The 23,944-nt window shown below is 42.5% G+C and overlaps 1 protein-coding gene across 6 annotated transcripts; it reads right to left on the reverse strand.

The window, feature by feature from the left end:
• Positions 1-60: 60 nt before the first annotated feature.
• On the reverse strand, positions 61-22,637 carry sufu (suppressor of fused homolog (Drosophila)). 6 transcript variants are annotated; one of them, XM_076285700.1, is made up of 13 exons: positions 22,289-22,637; positions 21,406-21,540; positions 19,762-19,898; positions 14,124-14,266; positions 13,740-13,825; positions 11,366-11,438; positions 8,500-8,653; positions 8,058-8,160; positions 4,558-4,596; positions 3,739-3,873; positions 2,958-3,096; positions 2,204-2,272; positions 61-1,912 (listed from the first exon to the last, which is right to left on the reverse strand). In XM_076285700.1, the coding sequence occupies exons 1-13, from the start codon at positions 22,438-22,440 to the stop codon at positions 1,823-1,825; spliced, it is 1,455 nt and encodes a 484-aa protein (XP_076141815.1). In that variant the 5' UTR covers positions 22,441-22,637; the 3' UTR covers positions 61-1,822. The 6 variants fall into 6 exon arrangements, with proteins under 6 accessions (XP_076141815.1, XP_076141814.1, XP_076141813.1 ...); XM_076285699.1 differs by having other exon boundaries at positions 3,739-3,870; positions 8,500-8,656; XM_076285698.1 differs by having other exon boundaries at positions 8,500-8,656.
• Positions 22,638-23,944: the final 1,307 nt, after the last annotated feature.

A 23,944-nucleotide genomic window follows, 5' to 3' on the forward strand; every position in this document is an offset into this window, starting at 1 on the left:
CTATTTTCTGCATTTCTACACAGTGGATTGTGAATCAATCATGTCACCACAATGAAACAATTGTTTTTTATTTTTATTTTATGTAAATAATGCACTTTAGGATTACAAACAGTTGTTTTGACATAAAAACAGTAGGCCTATACTTACATTTTTCTGTTGGAAAAAAAATCTAAAACTCAAAACAGTATTTTTTTGACTGACATAACCATGGGAAAATAAACATAAGAATATTTAGTGAATATTGTGCCCACAAGCCCTTTGCTGCTTCTCTTTACAAAAAGGCACGGAATGCAATGATTGTGTCACTGGTTTGTATAATGCAGACAAATTTCTCATTAAACATTACTTTAGCATTTCGTCCCTCACATTATCATACATGTCATGGAAAAGGAGAATAACTAGCAATGGGCAAATACTGACTTTGGTACAGCTATGCAGGCACCAAAGTAACTCAGATACCAAGACTTGGTCCCACAGCAAGGCCACTGCCATTATGGGGGACACTTAAGGATACTTAAACAGTGACGCACATCTGCATGCTAGGAATTCAGGTATTCTCGTAATGTCTGATTTATGTCTATGGATGCAGAGGACTTCTGATTCTCTCATGCCAGTGGAATCCTGTTGGAGCAGCTAAGGATCCTTGCAAAGAAAGATTCTTCAATGTAAACAAAGGATTCGCTCCCCCCTCCCTTACCCAGAGTCCCTTTGTGGCAATAGAAAATTACAACCATTACAATCTGTATCCTCAAAAACATCTTTCAAGGTAACTGGTGCCTTTTGTATCCAAACTACATGATTGTATAAAAATAGGAAAACATAATTTCATTTCTTAACCATGTCTTGAAGGGACAAGATTTGACAACCTGGACACTCATCTACTTTGAGAAGCACTAATGTAACTAGCATTGGCGTAGTTTACCATGACGTTACAATCCTAGCATTGCTGTTATCATTTATTAGATATACTGTACCTTAGTAATTGCCCTGGTCTTAACACCTTTGGTATGATGCAAAAATAGGAATTGGGGACAAATAAAATACAGAATCTGCCAAGGAATTTTCAGTAATACTGTCAGTATATTCAGAAACACTGCTTACATTACAAAACTCTTCCCTATACTATATGGAATGTGACCAGGGACCCATAAGCACTCAATTTTATTCCAGGATATTTAACTTCTTAGACTGCAAAGGCTGGCCAATCAGTGATTCAGTTTCTCACTTCAAGGACTGGGTAGGACACTGGAACAGTAACATGACATCTGCATTTAAAAAAAAAAAACACACACACACACAAACACAGACACACATTAAAAAAAACCGTTCATAATTAACGTTTTATGCCATCTGATACATTTTGATAGTTAAGTAGTGTTTTTAACTTGACACTTGGGGTAGATCCTGTGAGCTTTCTTTCCTTTATAAAAGCAATGACTCAGTGCTCCAATCTACAGGCAGTCCAGCATCAGAATGGATCCACTCTTGCACATATATCCCTTCCTACAAGATGCACACTGGGAGGTGGGTGGGGGGGGTCTGAAAACGCAGCAATGTTCACGCAGCCAGAGGCATAACAGCTGAGGGGAGGTGAAAGGGTGTGTGTGCATGGGGAGGAGGGAGTGAGGGATGTAGAGCCCCTCTATGAAACCAGTTCTCCTATAATACCAACAGCTGCAGAGCCGCCATAGCCAGAGGGCAGAGGCAGGTTTGGAGTGGGTAGGCTGGATTGGGGTGGGGGGGGTTAGGAGGCCTCAGGAGATGATGGGCAGATGCCCCAAGGGCAATACAGAGGAAGAGGAGGGGTAGGAGGAAAGAAGGGCTACTGCAGAGGGCTGTCGAATGCAGAGTCCGGCAGCACCGAGATCTTCAGCTTCCTCTCCGGCCAGCTGTACTCCTTGGGCAGCTTGGTCTGTGTCAAAGGAGACGGCATTAATCTCAGCTGGACCGAGCAAACAAGCAAAGAAAATCATTCATCTTGCTGTGGCAACGATTTTTAATAAACAGCAAGGGAGGCACTTATTTTTTTTTTGCCTGATGAAATATTTAAACAGATGGTGCCTGACGTATGTAGCAGCGTGTGAAGCATAACTAATTTGAAAGGAAAATCAAAGTTGTTAATGCATTGACCACCACGCAAAACATTTGAAAGGGAAATGGCGGAGACAAAAAAAAAAGAGCGAGAGATAGAGAGACATCCCACCTCCTCGCGAGAGCTCAAATCCTGCAGCTCTCCCAGCATCTGTTCCACAAACTCCTCTGTGAGCAGGATCTGCACACGCACACACACACACACACAAAATAAACACTTCAGATCTGATAACACCCTACTCTGTGTCTCAGGTAGCCTCCACAACCAGACATAATCAATTAATAGATACAGGCCGATAGTGATTTCAACTCTTTTGTTTAGCTGTCGGTGATAGCCTGAGCCTGTGATACAGTCTTGACACTTAGACAGACGTCATTGATTGAGTCTCCATGCCGAGACCGATGGTGAATGTACAAACAGATAAAAAGATACCCATTTCATAATGGAGGGTGAAGTCAGTAGAAGAAATACTTGGAGGAGCCACTTCTTAAATTCTAGTGTTGTGCGCCATTAATAGCCTCTAGCTCTACTGTCGAACCCCACAGGAAAGTAAGAGGGCAGAATCCCACGAACCCTGAAGCTTCTCCACCGTCTCCCCCTTCCCCTCCACCCACCCACCCCAATCACCACTCCTGTTCCAGGCAGTCACAGGAGCACCACACTAATAATACTGAATCCCACTTGGCTGATAATCATTTCCTCTATCTCGCCTGCAAGACTTACAGCTACATTGCTGCTGGGATGAGGGACTGGGTGGAGGAAGGACTAAGATGAAAGCCTTGTGACAGGATCTCTTAAAAACACAGAAGGATAAGAGTCGAGTGCAGAAATTCAGAGGATGTCGAGGAGTTGCTATTGTTTTGACCTGCAGCCAGGGGCCGTGCGCGGCATACGGATGCTCCTCCGTGGCGAAGGCTCCCTCCACGCCGGTCGACACAAAGGTGATGGCCGTGTCTCCGTTTATGCTCTTGTACGTGAAGTGTCTCCCGTGAAGCAGCCGACCCCTGCGGAGCAAGCAAACGTAGGAAGAGACAGCGGGGTGTTAGAGGCGAGGCGCTCTTGACCGTAGGAATGAAATCGTGATAAATGCTTGGGAGCTGTGACCATGGGTTTATCTGGACTGCCTTTGCTGAGTGGGTTTGTGGCTGCCTGGGCTTATCTGATGGGAGGGGAGAACAGTTGGGCTAAAGTGCTGTGGTGGAGGTGGCCAAGGGAACACACTGCAGGGCCCCGGTACACACACTCTGTTCAAAACAAAGGCCTCTCTGTGGGGACTCGCTGACTCGCGTCTCTTCCTCCACACACACACACACACACACACACACACATACACACACACACACACACACACAATCCTGAATTTCCACATGGAATGGCAGTCCTATACATCAATGTTGTCCATAGTTGTACACATTGTGTTAGGGACTAACCAAAAAACACCATATCCTGGCTGTAGAAGGCAGTACACATATGAACTACGCCATATTTTGAACTTTGCCTGGTGCTGTCGTGGCTAACTCCGGAATGGGTTTGTAGAAGCTGAGGTGTGACCGGCACTAAAGGGACTGGGTGAAATGTAATATTCAAAGCTCAGTGGGTGTTTACTCAAATGTCTGAGCTCAAGGTGACCTTGGAGGTTGTCGTACCTGAGGCAAAGGGGCAAGAGTGTGCCGGACTCTTGGTTGAACTTGAGGTGGACGCTCTCTAGCTGCCGCGTGCGTACCAGCTCGTGAGGGACGATGGCTGCTGAGCTCTCGCTCTCCAGGCTGTCTTTACGGCTTCTGGGAAGAACGAGGGGTGGGAGAGGAGGAGGAGGAGGAGGAGGAGGACAAAGACAACAAGAGAGAAAAGGGAGGGAGAGGGGTAAAAAAAGGAGAGAAGCGCAGCATGATTAACCTATAAACAAGCCCTTGCACCTCCTGAGGGTCGTGGAGCAGATCAACTCTCATTGGTTGTGAGAGAGGAGGGCGTGGACATGAGGATCCTGAACGGACACACGGGCCATGGGAAGCACACACAGGCCTCAACCACATCCACACAACACACTTATCGAACACACACAGGCCTCAACCACGTCCACACAACACACTTATTACACACACAGGCCTCAACCATGTCCACACAACACAGTTATCGAACACACACAGCTCATCACGCCACAGGACCACTGATAAATATCCAAACTAAAAGAATGTAACACCAGCATCTTAATCTACAGTCTCTCTGATTCAAGCTTGGGTGTATTATCTAACATTTGGGTTCAAGATCTCCATTGGAAGGAGTACATGAACCAAACACATGTTCTTTTTTTCCCTCTCAATAAAAAGATGAAATCCTAATTTATAAACAAACCACTTGAACAGATTTATGATAAAAAGAGAACATGAGGGTGGGTGAAGTGAAAGAAAGACAGTGACCTTTCAGTCATTTTTTGTTTTACTGGGTTATTTTGGGTCGTCTCTTACCTTGAAGCCTGCTGGGTCGGCAAATGTCCCAGTGATTGTCTATGGAGAAATTAGGGGGCAGGTTTGTACCACAGTGAAGAACCAAAAAAAAAGAGAAAGGCTCATAGATTCTCTATGGCATTTATTGCAACCAACCTTTTTTTTTTTTTTTTTTACTGCCAACACACCAATCTGGCCTTCCGTGAACACCTCAGGACACATAACCAGCCAAACACAGAATGTGCCCGTCTACTTCTACTGCACCCATCCCCTTTATAAAGCTCAGGTGGAGTGAACCACTATACACCATGATTCATTAGACAGGTTACTAATAAGTAACATTATTATTGCTGAGGTGGTGTTGCGGAGTGATTAATTGCATTGAAATGTGGCATTCAGGGATCCATAATTCTGGTGAGGATGGATCAAAGAACACAGTGGGACCTTCAGTCTCAGGTTTACAGTAAAAGGCCCCAGTTCTTTAGACTGTAATTAGCCTTCACATTCTGTGTTGCTGGGAATGGAATGGAAAAGTAGTTAATATAATCCAGATATCTCATGTGTTTTCTGTCGTGAAATTGCTATACATAACCCCAAGCCTCTGGTCATTTTTCTGTTGTATTAAAATAAAACACACACACAGACAGTCTCCAAAGCCTAGGCTGTTACTTTTCTCTCTCCACCCCAACACCATCCAGACACTAATTGGACAGATCCCTCCACAGCAGACATGACCGGAGGTGTGATAACTCAGGTTTGGTAGACTTTCAACACACACACACACACACACACACACACACACACACACACACACACACACACACACACACACACACACACACACACACACACACACACACACACACACACACACACACACACACACACACACACACACACACACACACACACACACACACACACACACACACACACACACACACACACACACACACACACACACACACACACACACACACACACACACACACACACACACACACACACACACACACACACACACACACACACACAATTAGCTGGATCCCTAGAGGCAACCCACAGCTAGTTCACATGTGATTGGAGGATTAGAAAGCGCCATGGTTTTCAGATTCATACATAGTGGCAGCCATCTTCATCACGGTGAGGGTGGAGAGTGGGCTGATTGTGGAATGGGGAGCTGTGTCTGTATGTTAGAGGATAGTGTGTGTGTGTGTGTGTGTGTGTGTGTGTGTGTGTGTGTGTGTGTGTGTGTGTGTGTGTGTGTGTGTTGAAACTCTGCCACTGACAAAGGAGGACACACTAGGATCAACATCCCAGCAGGGAGAGTAGGAGGTGGGGATGAGGACAGGATAGTAGTGTGTGTGTTGTGTGGCACAGGGAGTGAATGAGTGAGTGCGTTTGTGTGGTGGGGAGAGGGATTATGCACATACAACCTTGTGCTGAGGCGAACGGGGCTTCCAGAGAGCGATCAATAGGGGGAGAAAAGGAGAGGACTGCGAGTCTGCTGCCAAACAGCCCTTTATGGAGCCCAGCTCCAAACACAAAGATACACACACACACACACACACACACACACACACACACACACACACACACACACACACACACACACACACACACACACACACACACACACACACACACACACACACACACACACACACACACACACACACACACACACAGCAAATACTTTGCCACTAGAAAACAGCAACTTAACTAAACCAGAAACCCATCACATGACATCTCTGCAGTGACCCTACACAGAGAGTGGTCTCTATCTATGATGAAGATCTTAATAACCACAAACAGACTGGCATGAAAGCACATACACCCTCCCCATCCTACACACACACTGGCTCAGTCCTGTCTTAATTACAAACATGACTGGTATTATCAAGTTTCTTGTGGTAACAGTAGCATTAATCACAGCCTGGCCCTGGTCTAGTAACCTAAGGCACGAAGAGTGGAAGAAAGAGGCCTATCTCTGGGCTGAGATACAGTCTGTGTGTGTGTGTGTGTGTGTGTCTCGCTGCTGTCTTCGACACAAACAGCAGGCAAATCAGAGGAATTTAATTAACGCATCTCTCTTTCTCACCCTCACCCCCACACTCGCTCACACAGGAGCTACAGGGGTTTTTAATAAGTCTGAGTTATTAATGTATTATGAGATTAAAAGTGCAGGTGTCAGCGTTTTCCTCTCGCTCGCGCGCACACACGTCATCCTCACAGCCATGATGTTTGGGCAGAGCCGCCAAAAGCAGAGAGAAGCGATGAGCTCTTGGCTATTTATTCTGTCTGTCCCTATGACCCACTAGTGCTGTAGGAACGACTGAGACCACTACTGTTCAATTGTGACTGACGGGCCGACACATTTCACATAGCCGAATGCAAAACTAGGACCACAAGGTGACGCTAACTGTTTATAAAATTATCTTCAATAAACTAAAAGAGGAGAGGTCTGGGTGCTGTGCTTGCACTGCTTGATTTATTGTGTCTGAGGTGAGTTACTTAGGTCTGCTGGACTCTTGATAAGGACTGCGTGGGATGAGTAAGCGTATAATGAGGGTAGTTCCGCTACACGGGTGATGAAGGATGATGTGTCTGTCCCTGGCTGTCCAGACCAGCTGGCCGGGGTCAAAGGTCAGGAGCCCTCAGACGACTGTGAGGAGCTTGCGTCTGACCCCACGCAGCTTGGCTCCCCTCCCCTGGGACACTCTCTCAAGGCAAATGGTTGTTGTTGCCACTACATGGTTAACAATACTGTTTGGTGGATCCCCTCCTCATACAGATATGTACATTTCTCAGAACCTAAAATGAATAAGGTCAGCATAATTATTTTGAACTTTATCAAAATCTATAAACAAAACGGTCAACTGTTATAGTACTTTGAGTGATTACTTTGACGTCAGTAAGTAAGTAAACTACTCATTATGATTTGGTAACTTTCATAAGCTAGTCTTTTAAGTCTACTGGGTGACGCCGTCCCTAACTCCATTGCCGTCCCCATCTCAAAGCGGCTAAGTACTTTAACAGGGGAAGAATCAGCCAATCCCCTTACCCACACCTATGGAGCAAGAGCCAATCCTGTCTCAGCATTAGGAAGTCACTGAGACGCACACCACATACTCTATGAGAAAGTCTTTTCTTTGCTAGCAGGCTGTAGACCGAATATGGGCCAAATCATGAACAGAATAAACTTGTTACCCCAGAGAAACAAAGGCTAACATGTAACTACTCCAGTGCTGGACATGATGGAATAAGTATGAAAAAATGAGTCATTGACCAGCATCAATGTCATTTGGGTGGGACACAGGATGTGATATCAGAGCTGCGCAGCTCGGTGTTCATGAATGCGGGTGGTCTAATATCAGTCCACACTACGACGCCAATGCCCTCATAATTGCTGTGCTTCACCTTACACTGGGTGGAGAATGAAATGCTGTCCTGTTTAACAAAATGGGGAAAGAAATAAACTAATGTTACGATGTAACCATGTAAATAAACAGAGAACTCACTGGGGTCGATCGTGGTTCTGCCTTTGGCCACCTATTGGCGGGAGCACAGCTTTGCTGTTGATCTCTAGTCCTTTCCTCAAGGCTTCTCTGATCTGCTCTGTGTCTGTGGACACAAACACACACACACACACACATTGAGACAGTCAGGGGCTTATGCGTCCTCAGATTGCTCCATATGCTACATCTAAGCTAGTTCCGGTGTAAATGGGTTCCCAGTCATCTGAATTTAAAGAGCTTATTCCAACCACCACCACAGACAGAACAGGGCCATCCTTAAAAGCAAATACATGATGACCTACATTACATTCAACACTGAACATGAGACATAAAGAGCGATTCACAACAACGATAAAGAAGCATCATTATTGTGGAGAAGCACAACAGATGGGCATTAGAACGATGAGAAAAGACAAGCCTGGGGGTGTGTGTGTGTGTGACCCACCTTTATCGGAGAGGCGTCGGGGCTGTGAGCCGATGCAGATGCTGCGGCTGTCGTCCTCGTCCTCTGGCGGCCGGCTCAGGTCGTCCCACACACACTTGGCGCTCACGCCACTCAGGTTGGAGCCGTCCGTCTCAATGCCCTTCTCCACTCGCTCCTGCTTGGAAATGCCACACACACATACAGGAACATCACATACATAGCCCTCATGTGCTAATGTCACACACACTCAGACACACACACACACACACACAGATAACAATCTAACACACATTTCTCCCCTCATTTACATATGGAACCCTGACATACAAACCTCAGACACAAAATGACACAACATTCATAAGGTACAGACACATTTAAATGCCATGATGTTTGATATTTACACCATCCGTTAAAGGTGGGCGATCTGGCCCACAGATTATATGACAATCCTTCAAATCACAATCTAAATCTTTCCTCTATTCTTTCTTTTGCAAAACATGTATAGCACTGAGAGACTAGGAATAGGTGCTGGATTTTGGTTTGCTTGCACTTAAAAACACAACACTACATTAAATATAATATCACACTGCTTTCAAAGTGCAGAACAGTCTGAGTGTTGATTTTTCAGTGGTTGCTAAGTGACTTCTCAACACCAAAAATAACACATGTACATCATAGCAAATCTAGAGACACTGTCAAATTTCACAATCACCTACAGTACATCAGGGGTATCAAACTCATTTTAGGTAGTGGGCCGGATTTTTTGGAATGAAACCTTGTGGGGGCCGTCACCGTCATGGTCATTATAATTTTTCGGCATAGGTATCAGAATGTTGTGTGATGATATGCTCTTTCACTATACCCACTTATGAGCAAACAAGTACAAATCATGTACTGTTGTCATATATACTGTTCTTTCTCTCTTAAAGGTAAACTATGCAGTATTGGCAATTTCCTTACTGTTTTCTCGGTTTTTGCTTCTTTTTCGCCGGCTTTGTCATGACGAATGTCTGAAAAACTCCATCGCTACCTTTTTATAGCTGGTGCCTGGCGTGTATGTGTATTTGAATGCAGTAAAGCAATTCGTTACACTCGTTATACTTCCTGACACTGAGGCCGTCGGCCCGCCGGCCCACAGTTGCAAGGGTGGTTTTTCCGCTCACAGGCACTAGGGGGAAGCGAGACGGCCACCATTCAACCCGAAAAAAGTCATATAACCATTCCAATGACTCTGAAGCTGTTAAATGAAGGTAAAGTAAGCTAAAAAAATTGTATATTAAGCTAAAAAACCTGCATAGTGTACCTTACTTCCATGTCAGGTTTTTCGGCTTCTTCCTTCCCGAGGATGGTTTGTGCAAGTAGTGTAAGGTTTAATCAATTTATCATATCATAGTGATGTTGCTTATTACACATTGTTAAAAATTTTTTTAAAAACTGGATGTAAATATCTTTTTCTTTTCTAATTTTCCCTTTCTACCCAAAACATCTAGGGAGCCTTAAGTCCACCGCACACGGCGGGCGATACGACAGTCAAACGCAAAGGTGGAATTCTGTAATCACTTTCCAAAAATAATTCCGTGGAAATGCATGGATTCCAGTTGCTGGTACTATTTTTGGAATCTGATACCTTGTCATACCTGTTCATTCGTACTCATTGCTCGACTTACCGTGAAATTCAAGATGGCGGCAAACGGTAAACTTACTCAAGGTACTGTCTGTATAAATCGTCTTGTAAATAAACTACCAGTGCTTTTTCAAAGTTCTCAATGTCTCGTTTTAAATGTCAAGGCCCTCGGAAGTCTACCAATGAAGTATGGAGCTAGTGATTTATTTGCATGGCTAGGCCGATGCCCGAGGCACCCCCATCGAAAAACTGTTGGTAGCTTTGGCTAACTAGCGCCAGATTTCTGAGTGCAGGGGACAAGCCGAGATGAGCTATGAGACATACAGTACGTTCACACTCGGTATCATGTTTCAACACACTTTAGGTCAATATCACACTGGAATTCTCCTTTAACAAACACCTATATCTAGGTCATATTTTCTCAGCTGACATTACACATATGCATATAAAGCATTTAAGCACATAATCTTCAACATTGCCATCATCAACAAACTAATCAATCAATCGGGAAAATAATCGACAGATTATCTGGCTATGAAAATAATCATTAGTTGCTGCCCTAAACAGGCTACATCACTGTCATGTCATTCATAGTACACAAAAACAGACCCACAATTTTTTTTGGCTTGCAAACAACAGTTAAAGGGACACCAGGCAAGCCTGATGCTTTTTCTCTACAAAACTCCCCCTTCGCTCGGTCTGAAGCTCTTTTACTTTTCTTTGCGTCTTCCGTCAAGGGTTTTCGCTGTTTTTCGCCGGCTCTGCCATTGTACACACGTTTGCAACAATCGCTAGCGTTTAGTTAGCCTGCCTCTGTGCTGTGGATGCAGGATGTAATTGATCCTGCTTCGGTATTCTTCCTACAGGCAGTAGAGGCGTGCGAGAGAGTCTTCATTCGCCCTGTAATGAGTCATTCAACCATATACCGATTTACGAAGATGAGTAATTAACACAAAAACGTTGCCTGGTGTCCCTTTAAAGAATCCGTGACATTTGACCATGTATAGTGTACACCAGCAGATGGAGGTGTTTTACACCACAACACATCTGTGCTACCGCCCAGCACAACCAAAAGCTGACCAGCCGCATAACATCCAAGAGATGTGTGAATTACAAGACATAGAAACAGGGCTGTTCTCGTGACCTTCAGAAAAGGCAACGGTGTTTATCCTCCCAAAACACTGACTGAGGTCCCGACCCCCATGTTTGTTGTTCCAAGCGGAGGAAGCAGAGAAGCTGTGATGCACTAAAAAAAAGGCTTACTTGTAGGTGTGGGTCGATCTCAAATATCGTCTCTCCTCTCCTCATGTCTGTGACCAGCCACGGGCCCCCTGCCCTGTGGGGGAGAAAGAGAGGAAGGTGTTTGCATACGGTTATTCGGAAGCCAGGTTAAAAGCAGACTTCCTTTGGCCGGTCACACAGCTTAACAGAAAAGCTTTGTTGTGGAGACTGACGTTACGCTTTTTCTAGTTGCACACACGCACATTACATCCAGAGCATGCGTGCAAGCACACACGCACGCACACACACACAGCTTGCACTGGATATCGACACACACAAAACCAGGCTCACCTTGCATTCACACCACCCCCCACAGTCCAGGGCTCTACAGTGCGCCCATTTTACTCGCACCATACCTGTCAACACTCCCGTTTTTCCCGAGTTTCTCCCGTATTTCAAGGTCATCTCCCAGCACCCTCCCGTTTTGTTATTTCTCCCGGTAAACTCCCGTAATTTGCATGGCCATCAAACTTAATTTTAAAATCATTGATCCATTCAGGTTGCCAGATTGTGTATGAAATACACCCTACACATACACGATCACTTAGTTTCAATTTCAACGGTTTTGTCATTGGCTAAAACCTGGCAACCCAAAACCCAAATAAGGAAGCGGGTGCCGACTGCGCAGCCGGAGTCTCGTCGTAAGCAAGCGGGCTAGTTGGTTGAATGGCCTACTCCAGAACTAGCTGTTGTGAAATTGTTGGGAATTTAATTGATTAACACATCACATAAACTGTTATTGAGTGTTGTTGATACACTGAACTGGTGGATACATAACTGGCATGCGTAAGGTAATGGTAAGGTAAAAGCAACGACCGAAATGCAGTGTTGAAACACGTGTATGAAACGTATTAAATAGGCAAACACAGATCCAGTATAAATACTACACCCCCCCCCCCCCGAAAAAAAATCTCCCATTTTTGGAAAGCTACATGTTGACAGGTATGACTATGAAAATATTTAGGCGCACTGGTGCGAATGACTTCTAACCATATCAATGTTTGTCTACAAAATACACCGCAACATCGAGAAACATTACTGTTGCAAACCATAGAATCACGTCGCGAATGCAGCATAAAAACTACACCTCCCATCAACGTTAGCAGTTTCGCGTTGTGACTCGCTAGTAGTCGCTTCTATCAAATCCAAGAGCGCGCAGGAAAAAGCGGAAAGTTAGACTAGCCAGCCAAGATGCAAAGATTGAAGAAATTAGTTCTTCTATCCACCGAATTCATTGGATATAGGAGGAACAGGATGAGATTCTGAGAATGCAGTGAGAGAAGGAAAGGTAACCTAACATGCCTTTTAGCCCAGTTGACGTATTGGCTGCAATATGCAAAATATAGCTGTAGCGAACCGGCACAAAAGTAGCCTCCTGTAATACTCCCATTTTATTCAAAGGTAGAACGCTACTGACAACTCCAGGCTTCCACGCATGCTTGTTTGTTTACACCGAATACAAGCTGAAGTGCAAAACGAAAGTAGGCCTAACGTTTGCCTACTGCCCCCATCAATGCAGATATTTCAAATAAAAACTAAAAGTATAAAACATATATCCTTGATTAGCCTATGTTGGGTTTTGTGGAAGAGGAAATGGACTGTTTTAGTAGTAGTATTAGGCAGTATGCAGTCAGATAGGTCACCATGGGCATATTTGGATTAGCTAGATGGATTCACAAATAAATAAATTAGCCTACATTTGGCAGGATACTTGATATACAGGCTAAATGCAAATATAGCAATGTATTATATTATTTTACATTAACAAAATGTAGGAAAATAGAACAGACTGAAAATAAAGTAGGCACTGATCTTTAAAATCCTGTTTCCTGTAGCCTAAATGTTGTCAGTCATTCTTAATATTCGCAATTGGTGCACTGGCATGTTTAACTGTTAGCTGCAGTATAATGTTAGATTATGTGTAAGTTAAGTACAGAACTGACTGTGCGCCCACATTTTTGTCTGTGCTCCTACATTTTTTACTTGGGCGCTCCTGAATTTTTTTTTTAGTGTAGAGCCCTGCCCCACACACACATTCTCTTGCTCTGTCTCTCTCTTTCTCTTTCTCACTCACTCACACACACACACACACACACACACACACACACACAAACACACACGCCTTGGAGAGCAGAGTAAATGTGGGTGGTCTGGTGGTGCTCACCATGCCCACCCTCCACTCACACACAGTGGAGCCTAAACATAATCCACAGCCCTTGTGTGAATGCAGACACAAGCAGGGGTGCGCATACGCACGCACACACACACACAGCAAGCCCTGTGAATTGGTGTATCTGCCTTATTGTTTATGTTATACATGCACATTGCCCTCCCTCTAAACAGGCCCAGTACTCACATGTGCACCCCTCGTAGGAGATCCAAGATGCCCTGGCCGTTCCACTGCTGTGCTGCCTGCAGCTCCTCTGTACACACACCCACAATCTGACAGGACGGACACACACACACACACACACAATCAGAGAAATGCCAACAGGAAAATGGCTGAAGTAGAAATGATAGACAGCACAGACAGCTTGTAAAATGTGTCCCTTTTGTTTTCTTCTTCATTTGAATCTATCAATTAGAACAATGTCAACTCAGACAGTGTGACTGCACATTTATAGAAATACTATAATTTACATTTAATCAGTTTTGGACAAAACATTCCTCTACATGTAAAATACATATATATGGGAAACTATGTGGAAGTGTATGTCACACACAGTCTCTTGCAGCTGACCTGCAGGAAGCTGACTTGCCCAAAGGGAGTGAGCACGGGCTGCATCTGGGGGTCTTCAGTCAGGAGCATGTGCTGGATACGAGACTCACTGTTGTCCAGGGGGCTGTGCCACGAGATGTGGTCGCCACTGCAGAACGTGTTTTCTGGACAGGCACAACATGAGGTCACACAACAGGGAGGGACAGACTTACACACATACTCCTTATTATTTCTGGATTGAAAATATCGACACCCAAAACATTCCGTAAAAAAAAAAGTAATTCTGCTACATAACGTTGAAAACAGATAAATGTGTTTATTCGAAGCACATATACAAATACTTTAGGTCAATTTCAAGTGCGCACTTACGTGACTACTTCAAGTATTAGCCTACGCACAATTGATTTTTCTTCTTTAGCCTACATAATGCATACACTTTGTAAACAAACAGCAGCTGTGACAGCGGCCGCATATATTCTGCGTCATATCTTGCCTCTTCTAAACTCTACAAGCCCCCACCCCTCACTCGACAACCACACGGAGGTTCTGTAATGTGCGTGTATGTCGTTCTCACATAGGTCCGTATAAGGTCAGGATAAGGTCCGCAGGTTAGCATCATATCTGAATCATCCGAAGGGTAGGACCTCCGTTTGACAAACCTCCGCATGTACTCCGGAGGTTATATCTGAAAGCCCTTAGTAATAGTGTGTGTGTGTGTGTGTGTGTGTGTGTGTGTGTGTGTGTATTTGGTTGAGAGAGGGGAAGACTGGGGATTTTGCATTCATATGAGGTCTGCAGCCCACCCACGCTCAAATTGGCCCCAGCTGCACTGCAGACAGGGGCCAGAAGAGAAGCCCAAGGAGAGAACTCTCCATCCCCTCCCCCCACTGTGTACAGTACAGGCGGCTGGTGGATTTGGGGAGACTTATCAAAGTGAGAGAGACACCCACATGCAGTACAAATTCAATTAAGACCTTTTTTAAGACCGGGAGTACAACTTATGTTGAACCTTTTTTGAAAAACAGACATAAGACATCATATTTTTGTATAGTTCACTATAGTTCAACCTAAATTGAAATTGAGAGTGTATCTGAAAGCGTATCCATTTAGACTACAGTAGATAATATCCTCCTGAGAACCAATCCATAGACCTATGTCATAACATGACATAAGTTCTAGATGCATACCCCTTTAAGCTATTCTATCAATTCCTGTGGTCTTTTCTCAAAAATGGTTGACATCAAAACAAGCACATTTTATGAGGAGAGATAAGTCAAATTAGTGTCTTCTTATTAAGCATTCATTATGATGGCAATATATGGTCTTGTTAATGAAAATGTCAGGAATTATATGATTAATTTTGAAAGAAGTTAAGTTATTTACATTTTGAAATAATAGTGACTTTATGAATGTCCATTATAATGGACACCAGGACAAAAATATTTAGATTTTTTTGGGAAATTTTTAATTACATTTTTAATTACATTTTAATTTAATTAATAATTTGTATAGGATGAATGAGGGGGGGTCAGATTTGGAGCTCTCAGGTGATGAGTGAGTGAAACAGAGCTGAGGACTATGAACCTGTGCCTCAAGAAGATGGCGAGGAAGAGTAAGACAAAAAAATTAATTATCGCAGATGAAAGAAAAACATGAAAATGAAATGAACAATCCAGAAAAAAAGACATACAACTGTCCAAAAAGGCAAATAAAGTAGTCTAGAAGGATAAATAACATTTCCCCTTATATTTGGTTAAGTTTACCCTTAATTTAATACCACTAAAAGCATAATTTGTCCATTTTTGTCTATTTTCATGGCTGCCTTTTCATACTAAAACGGTCCTTTTGTCCACCAGAGGGGACATGCTATAAAATTTAAAAAAAAATAAAATAAAATTGTAAGATGTTTTTTTAATCCTAAATAGAAAGGAAATCACAAAAAAAAAAGAAATTGTTGGACACTTTTTTTTCTTGGTTCCCAGGAGGCTATATATAATCTCTTCCTGAACATTTCTGTTCTTTGAAAAATCTTGTTGATATTAAGAACTAAGAAAAACTTGGTCACCGCACACTCTCTCTTTTTCTCCTTTAATTATTATCCCAACGTTTCGGCCTGCCAGCCTTTGTCAAGGTTCCTGATATTAAGAACTAACACAAAACTCTCCCTCATGGCATCAAATGAGCACTTAAGGTTTCTTTTTTATTCTTAATATAGCAAATAGCCAATTGTCATTTTTGTTGTAATTTGTAATTGACAACATGTACATATCAATAAAGATTGCTCTGAAAATGCAAATTCATATGTTTAACCTGCTGATGTTTGATAACTAGTGTCAGCACTGCAGACTGTACACAATGATGGGAAAGTCTTGCAGAGCCATGGCCATCTAACATTGTAGTAATTTCTGCGACACATGCACATGCCTTCACCTCTCATTATGATTACGGATTTAGCTGAAATAATCACTTTTTGATGCATTTGCAAAAATCTGCGCTCTCCGAGTAGCCTACCCTTTAGTTGATGAATAAACAGGCTAGGCTACTATGAAAAGTTACGTTTAACCACCTGCATTAGCCTACATGGACAACGTAACTTACTTGGCTAGCTGATAAATACCCAAAACCAACTGTGCACCAGGTCAAACTTATAAAAGAGGAAAGGTGTACCAGCGTTAGGGATGTAACGGTATGAAAATTTAACCTCACGGTTATAGTGACCAAAATTATCACGGTTTTCGGTATTATCACGGTATTTTTAAAAGTGTGTTCAATATGCACTGCACAAGCACTGATAGGCCTACACACGCTGAAATAGTTTCAAAAAGTGTCCCGTTCAGTTTTTCATGTTTAATTGGCTATGTGCTTATCGCTTAACTTACCCTACCATGACTTGGAGGTTGCTATTACTGTTATTTGGATCCAAAGAGTGAGACCAGGCTTGGAATTTCACCATTCTGGGGGCAAGGCCACTTGGCCTTCAGTTGGGCATATTTGGTGGAGGGCACAAAGGCCACATAGGCTATAAAAAATATCAAAGTTGTATAGCCTATTCACTGCAGTAGACCTGCATCACTGTATGAAACATTACAAAAACATGAAACATGACATATTATATAGAACTGCAAATCATCTGAACATCTAATATTTACAGATATCTAGGCTATATTTAACATTTATTTTATATTTGGCCTGTTATGAAATCATGTATTGAACAATTTAAGCACAGTTCAGCTTTAAGAAACTCAAATAGCCTAGATGCATGCTTAGCATTTTGTGATCTACTTTCACAAACTCTTAGTCAGCTGTCCTCTGATTTACCGATATATAGGCGATATTTGTAACATTTATTTTGTATTTGGCCCGTTATGAAATCATGTGGAACAATTTAAACACATTGTAAAACTTAAAGCCCAAATTTGGAGACATCCATGCATGTCGAAATGTACTGCAAATTCAAAAGTGGATTACTCTGGAACGGCTAACTGTACAGGGGACTGCTTTACACCTTTATGTTCGGTAAGGTCTGCTGTTTATTCTGATATATGGTTTGTCATGTGTTAAACGAAAGGTTCGTGAAGTTTTGCACCGAGAGGAATGGGTAGGGAGATGGACGAAAACCTTCAGTAGAATTTATGATTAAATTTAATTATATTATTTACGTTTCTCGCGAACCGTTCACCACAGCAATTCGCGGCTAACATCGTTTAAAAGCTGAGAAAAAGCTCTTTCATGTGATACTTGTGATGTCTGTGTGATGAGTAGGCTACTTCGCGAGTAGTTCAACTGAGAAGAATAGGTGAATTTAGACGCACTTTCTTTCCTGCGCTGTCACTTTCTCCACTGCGTAAAAGAAATTCATTCAGGGACATCACGGCCAACGCAAGGGGCAAAAACGTGGCCGCCGTGAAATTCCTACCCTGAGTGAGACCAAAGTAAGTGTTCGAAATAAAACTTTAGGCTACTGTGTTCTTCTGATAACGTGAGCGGAATGGATTTAATGTGCACGCAAACATAAAAAGACGCAGAGTGCAAATGATACAGTGCAAGTTTTGCGGTGAAAATGTTCCGCCTTTTAAAATCAGGTGTAATCCAATTCGCAGTTAAAACCATCAATTAGACAACAGAATAAGTAGGGTACCAATTTTGCTTCATTGTACCAGGCCTACTGTATGTAAAAAGCAGGCTCGGATGAAGCTGGGAAGGATTAAACACACGGTTTCAACACCGTGATAATCAACCGTGATAATTATGATATTTCAAAAGAAAACGGTCATTGTTATCGTCAACATTTTTATCACGGTTATCGTTACATCCCTAACCAGCGTACTTCCGATGTCAAAATGTGCAGCTAATGCAAAATGCGTACAGGTTGGCAGGTCTGAATGTAAGCTAAACGACACTCATTCTGCTCCAGTTCAAATTTAATGCCTGCCCTCATACAATTCCAGACATTTTAAGACATTTTACAGCCTTAAATATCAAAAATTAAATATCAGACGTATTAAGACGTTTTAAGGATCTGCGGGGACCCTGAATAAACACTTTTTTATGTTTATTTTTATTAGCAGACACTTTTTCCCAAACCAACATTTAACATTATATTTTAACCAAGGACCAAACAAAACACACCAGAGAGGTAGCTCATCCCTCTTTTCATTCCTAGAGAAACTCCTTTTATTCACAGAGAACGTTTGGGGGACAGGTTGACCCCACTTTGTTTGTTTCCAGTTTTCCAGTAGGGAGCATGGGCTGACTACAGAGACTGTTTTTTTACAGTGTACTCACGGATTGGGCAGCTAGCGGGTCGTGAGGAGATGATTGCTGAATGTGACAAAAAGTGTCACGGGCTTGAAATCGCGTAAAATCACTGACTGCACCTTTAAAACAAGTCAAGCCAGCACCAGTACCAATTGTGTCCTATCTAACATCCTGGTGAGCCATGGCTTTGTGTGACAACTGACACCACAATGCTTGAGGCTAGGCTAGCACTGTGGGTATGTGCCTGCAGATGTGTTACTTCCTCCACACCCCTCACTAAGCAAATGGCTTTGATGCATTTAGAGCATCTTTACATATTGAAAGACATTTCCCCCCAAAATAATAAATCAACCCACAAAAGCTTTTTTCCTATTCCAGTGGGAACTGCCGGCCTGTATTCTCAGTTATTCATTCGGTACCACTACTTCTTGTCATCCAACCACTAGCCACGTTTACATGGAAAGTTATTTTGTCATTCTGATTAAACTATTCCGATTGAAAAAAGCATGCCTCCTGTTTACATGGGGTACGCTCTATTGTTGCCTACTTTTCATTGAGAAGATACAGCAGGCAATCTCATACTGTATACAAGGCTGTTCAATCGGAATAGCAATGGTATACACCACCTCTTTCATTACGATTAAAATTCTGATAAGATCAGGCATTTTTATTCCGATTGAGGTGTTTATATGATAATTCTTATTCCGTTTCTAATCGAATTTTTAAAAAAAGTGTCCATGTAAACGTGGCTAGTGATTTCTCCAATCTAACTCATGCCATTTCTCACTCGGAGGAGAAGAAAACCGTACAACTGGAGGGCAATTTAGGACAATTGCACACGCTCTCCAACGCAGGACAGGACTGATAATGAGATATTGCGCAGTGCAGTGCAGTGCCTCACCTGACTGGAAGACGTATCGGGCCAGCCCCTGCATCAGCTCTGCAGGCCAGGTGGGGGGTGCCGTCTCCCCAGCCTCCCTCTTCAGTCTGAATGTCAGCTCAAAGCCAAAACCACTGGGGCCATCAGGACCCGAGAACCTGCAGAAGCACCATATCAGATACACTTGGCATACACAGAATAGGAATCTGTCTACACTTGACATGGTGATAAGTACACTTAGCGTGCTCACAGGTAATGCAACTGTCCTTTGACCACTACACTTGGCTAAAAGTAACACAAACATGTGCCATACAGTAAAGCAGCGTTTCTCAAACTGTGGGTCGCGACCCACTACTGGCGCGAACTGACGTGAAAAACAGGAGGTTTTTTTTATTTATTTTTATCTGGGCCCAGGTAGCACCCGATGCGCAATGGACGCACTGTGTTATTCACAGGGAAGCGCTCGTGTCAAGGCAGCTTAGTTAGTCCCGACCTACATGAGATTTTGAACGTTGTTGTGAGAGTGGTGAATTTCATCAAAACCCGGCCCTTAAAAGCGCGTCTATTCTCCGCACTTTGCGAAGAGATGGTAGCTGAACAAAAGGCTGTACTGTTTCACAGCGAGGCAAGGTGGCTTTCCCGAGGTAAAGTGCTGTCGCGCGTGTTTGAGCTCCGAGTCGCCTCTTCTTGGAAGAAGGGCGCATGTTTGAATCTGCAAGCACGTTCACTAATGAACATTTCTTGACGAAGCTGGCCTATCTTAGCAATATATTTGATATAGGCCTATCTTAGCGATACATTTGAGTTCAATGTCCAGTTACAAGGCAAAGACAAACACCTACCTCACCTAGCAAATAAGATTACTGCATTCACCAAAAAAACTTGAGTATGGGACAGGCGCCTCGATCGCGACAGTAGCCTATGCCTTTGAGATTTCTGAGCGAAATCACTGAAACGTCTGATTTGGAGGCACTCTTGTGATCCCATGTATTAAACAGTAGGCCTACATCACATCCCTGCAAAGTTTATTTCAAAAATATTTCCCAACCAGCAGTGCAGTATGACTGGATTATAGATCCATTTAATGCAGCATGTTGGTATTTCATTGAATATATTGTACAATGCTGTAAAATGGCCTATGCTTCCTAATATGTTGCTGGAAAACAGAAATATGTGTGTTATGTATTTATTTATTATTATATCTGCAGCACCAGATGATTTTAACTCTGTTGAAGAGGATATATTTAGAACTTTTCATTATTTCAATAAATTTGACAATTTTAAGCTTGACCTACCACTTTCTTAAAGTGATGAGGGATAGGTGGGGCTCGAGAATGCCCCCTTGATCAAAGTGGGGAATGAAAAAAAAAAGTTTGAGAACCACTGATCTAGTTTGTTAACTACAACAGTCACAAGTTGGGTCGCGATAGTCTATCATTTTTAAAAAGTGGGTCCCCAGAAAAAAAGTTTGAGAAACATTGCAGTAAAGCATCTAGCAATCATTTACTTGAAGTAGTATTTAAAGATGAATTTCTATTAAGGACAACCTCATAATCTATTCATATTCAATAACACCTTCAAGTGTTTTACTACATACATCAGACTAGCCAGGAATCATGTTATGTTGGAATGGTGTTATGATGACTATGGGTTTGTTTGCCTTACTCATGGACTCTGTTGTCTCCATACAGGTCGCTGAGTCCCATACTAATGTAATGCCAGTGCTCCTGGACATCCTGTGCCACACAGCCCATGTTCCTGTACATACTGATGTAGTCTAGTGGGTCCGGCCCACCTAGCCTGTTGATAGAGAGACATAGAAAATTAAAGGCAGTCATCACCAGTCAATAGGTAGACAGCAGGAACACGTTGCAGTCTGTAGCCAACTCTAAACTGAGGATTTGTGTGTACATGTGATTCCCTATGACATTAACGATTCAGTCATAACATCTCAAATTAATTAGAACCAATTATCAAAGTAGGTCGCACAACAACAGAGTGACTTGTCTGTCGGCTGCTGCACAGAAATGGCTGTGCTGTGCTTGGTCAGTCGTTGAACATAAACAGCAAACATCTGTTCGTGCATAGCAATGATGCAACATCACTGTCAACAACTTTTAGCGAAATGCAAGTATTCCAATAAGTGTTGGAAAGTTAAAAGTTCTAACTTTTGCCCCACTAACGTTACAGTGTAAGTTTGTAAAGTGGGTGACCCAACTTAGCGTAACTTAGGTGCCTGAAAGGACAAAGTTAGGAATCTTCTTATGTTAATATGTACCTATACTAACTTTCGTCTACTTCACTAGCTAGCTAGCAAATGTTATCGGAGGTGATACAATGTATATGGGTAGCCATCACGTTAATAAGAAGAGTTGGTTAACTTGCTAACTTCTTGCAACTTGTTAGCTGATTTGCAAAAGAGTAACAATAACGCTAAAACTACATGCAAGTTTTAATAGCCCGGCTACAATATCAACTGCAAACACTATGTTGCCTTCATAAGTAGCTATGGCCACGACATTAAGTTAACAAAAACACAGACACATACCAGTATTTAACGATGGCTGTAACTTGCAAGGGGTTGGCCTGGTCGGGATACAAGCGCCTGCATTCCGCATACACAGCTTGGAGACCAGTGGGGAATAGCGACGCTAGCCCGAGGTGGGCTGCCGCGCCGCTAGTAGGCCGCATATCATCCATCCCACACCACAACTCCAAACTGATAGGATAGTCCGGGAGAAAACCCAGATAACCTAGAATATCCGACTATCGATTCAAGAGGGGTTCCCTTGTGTGGTTTTTGTTTATGTCTTCTGCAAGTTGGGTTTAACACCAAATTTGTAAGGGAACGACCCCTTTGTCCGTTCTCGTGAAACCCCTCCACAGTTTGTTATCTCTCTCACGGCACAGGCACTACTTTTGAGTGACAGCAAGTTAACCCAATAGAAACCGTGAGTTGAGCAGAGCTTTTCCATAGTGTAATACGATTGGGTTGCCTGATTGTCAATCAACCTTCAGTCACAAGAAGAGGTGGTAACTAAAATATCTGGGAGAAGCCTAATCCTATTAACCATTTTAATTTACGTATGCACTAAATAAGCCTATTAAAAATGTTATATGTATTTAAATATATCTGCGATGTTTCCCACAGAATAGAGTTTCAAATGGAATTGAGAAAAATGTCCTAGGACCTATTTGAGGAGGGGGGAAAGAGAAGAGAAGCAACCTGCCACCCCTGATTATAAAAGATAACTCCATGGTAATATAAAACAACGAATGTTTGTGGGCTGCAAACACTCATACACCTTCTGTTCATTATCAGGTTAATCTATTGCTCAGTGATAAAAATGATTTGTCTATGCTCATTCTTTATCTAGTGTACAGTACTGCCTTGCCACTTTGTTATATGACATATCAGGTTCTGACTTGCCCCTCCTGGCCCTGCTTTTTGTGGTAAAATTAGTTGCAGTGGATTTCAGTTTTGTCTGTCGTTACTGAATCTCAGAGATATTAGGTCGCCATCTACTGTATATAATGTGTAATTACTCAATGGGACATTGGATTTCAGGGCCTCAAGTTGATTTTAGAACATCAGCAAATGATCAGTCATTTCCTCCCAAATTCAGTTTAGTCAGTCAGTTCAGTCTGGAGCCAGATTCACTTAACTCAAAACAGACTGACTTAAGACCAGAGCTAGTTTTCACTTTAAGAAATTTAGAAAGTATTATTAATGTGCACTGATAACCAGAGGCGGACAGAGTACACAGCTTTATTACTTGAGTAAAAGTACAGTTTGCTCAATTTTACTGAAGTACAAGTAAAAGTACAGTCAGATGCCTACTTAAGTAAAAGTACTAAAGTACTTGTTTTTAAAAGTACTTGAGTATCAAGAGTACAAGAGTAGCCTACATTTTTTTTTAAAATATTGCATTACTACTGCAATAGTAGTATGAAAATGTTATGAAAAATGTTAATGTTAGTACCTTGGAGAATGTAAAAGGAATTGAAAGTAAAATCAAGTAATTTTCATCTTTTTACCATCTTGCCAGGGATGGGCAGTATTTCTAATACATGTATTTAAAATATGTATTTCAAATACAAAATACTATTTTGTAATTGAAACACTTGAAGCGAAAACTATCATTCACTTGTTCAGAAAGTTGAAATAGTCTGGCGAGGTGGGGCCACAGGTTGGCACATTCCC

This window comes from Alosa pseudoharengus, unplaced genomic scaffold (assembly GCF_046254945.1).
Source record: "Alosa pseudoharengus isolate Yale_2024_CS ecotype anadromous, Long Island Sound unplaced genomic scaffold, YU_APseudo_1.1 YU_APseudo_1.1_scf_15, whole genome shotgun sequence".
Taxonomy (NCBI): domain Eukaryota; kingdom Metazoa; phylum Chordata; class Actinopteri; order Clupeiformes; family Clupeidae; genus Alosa; species Alosa pseudoharengus.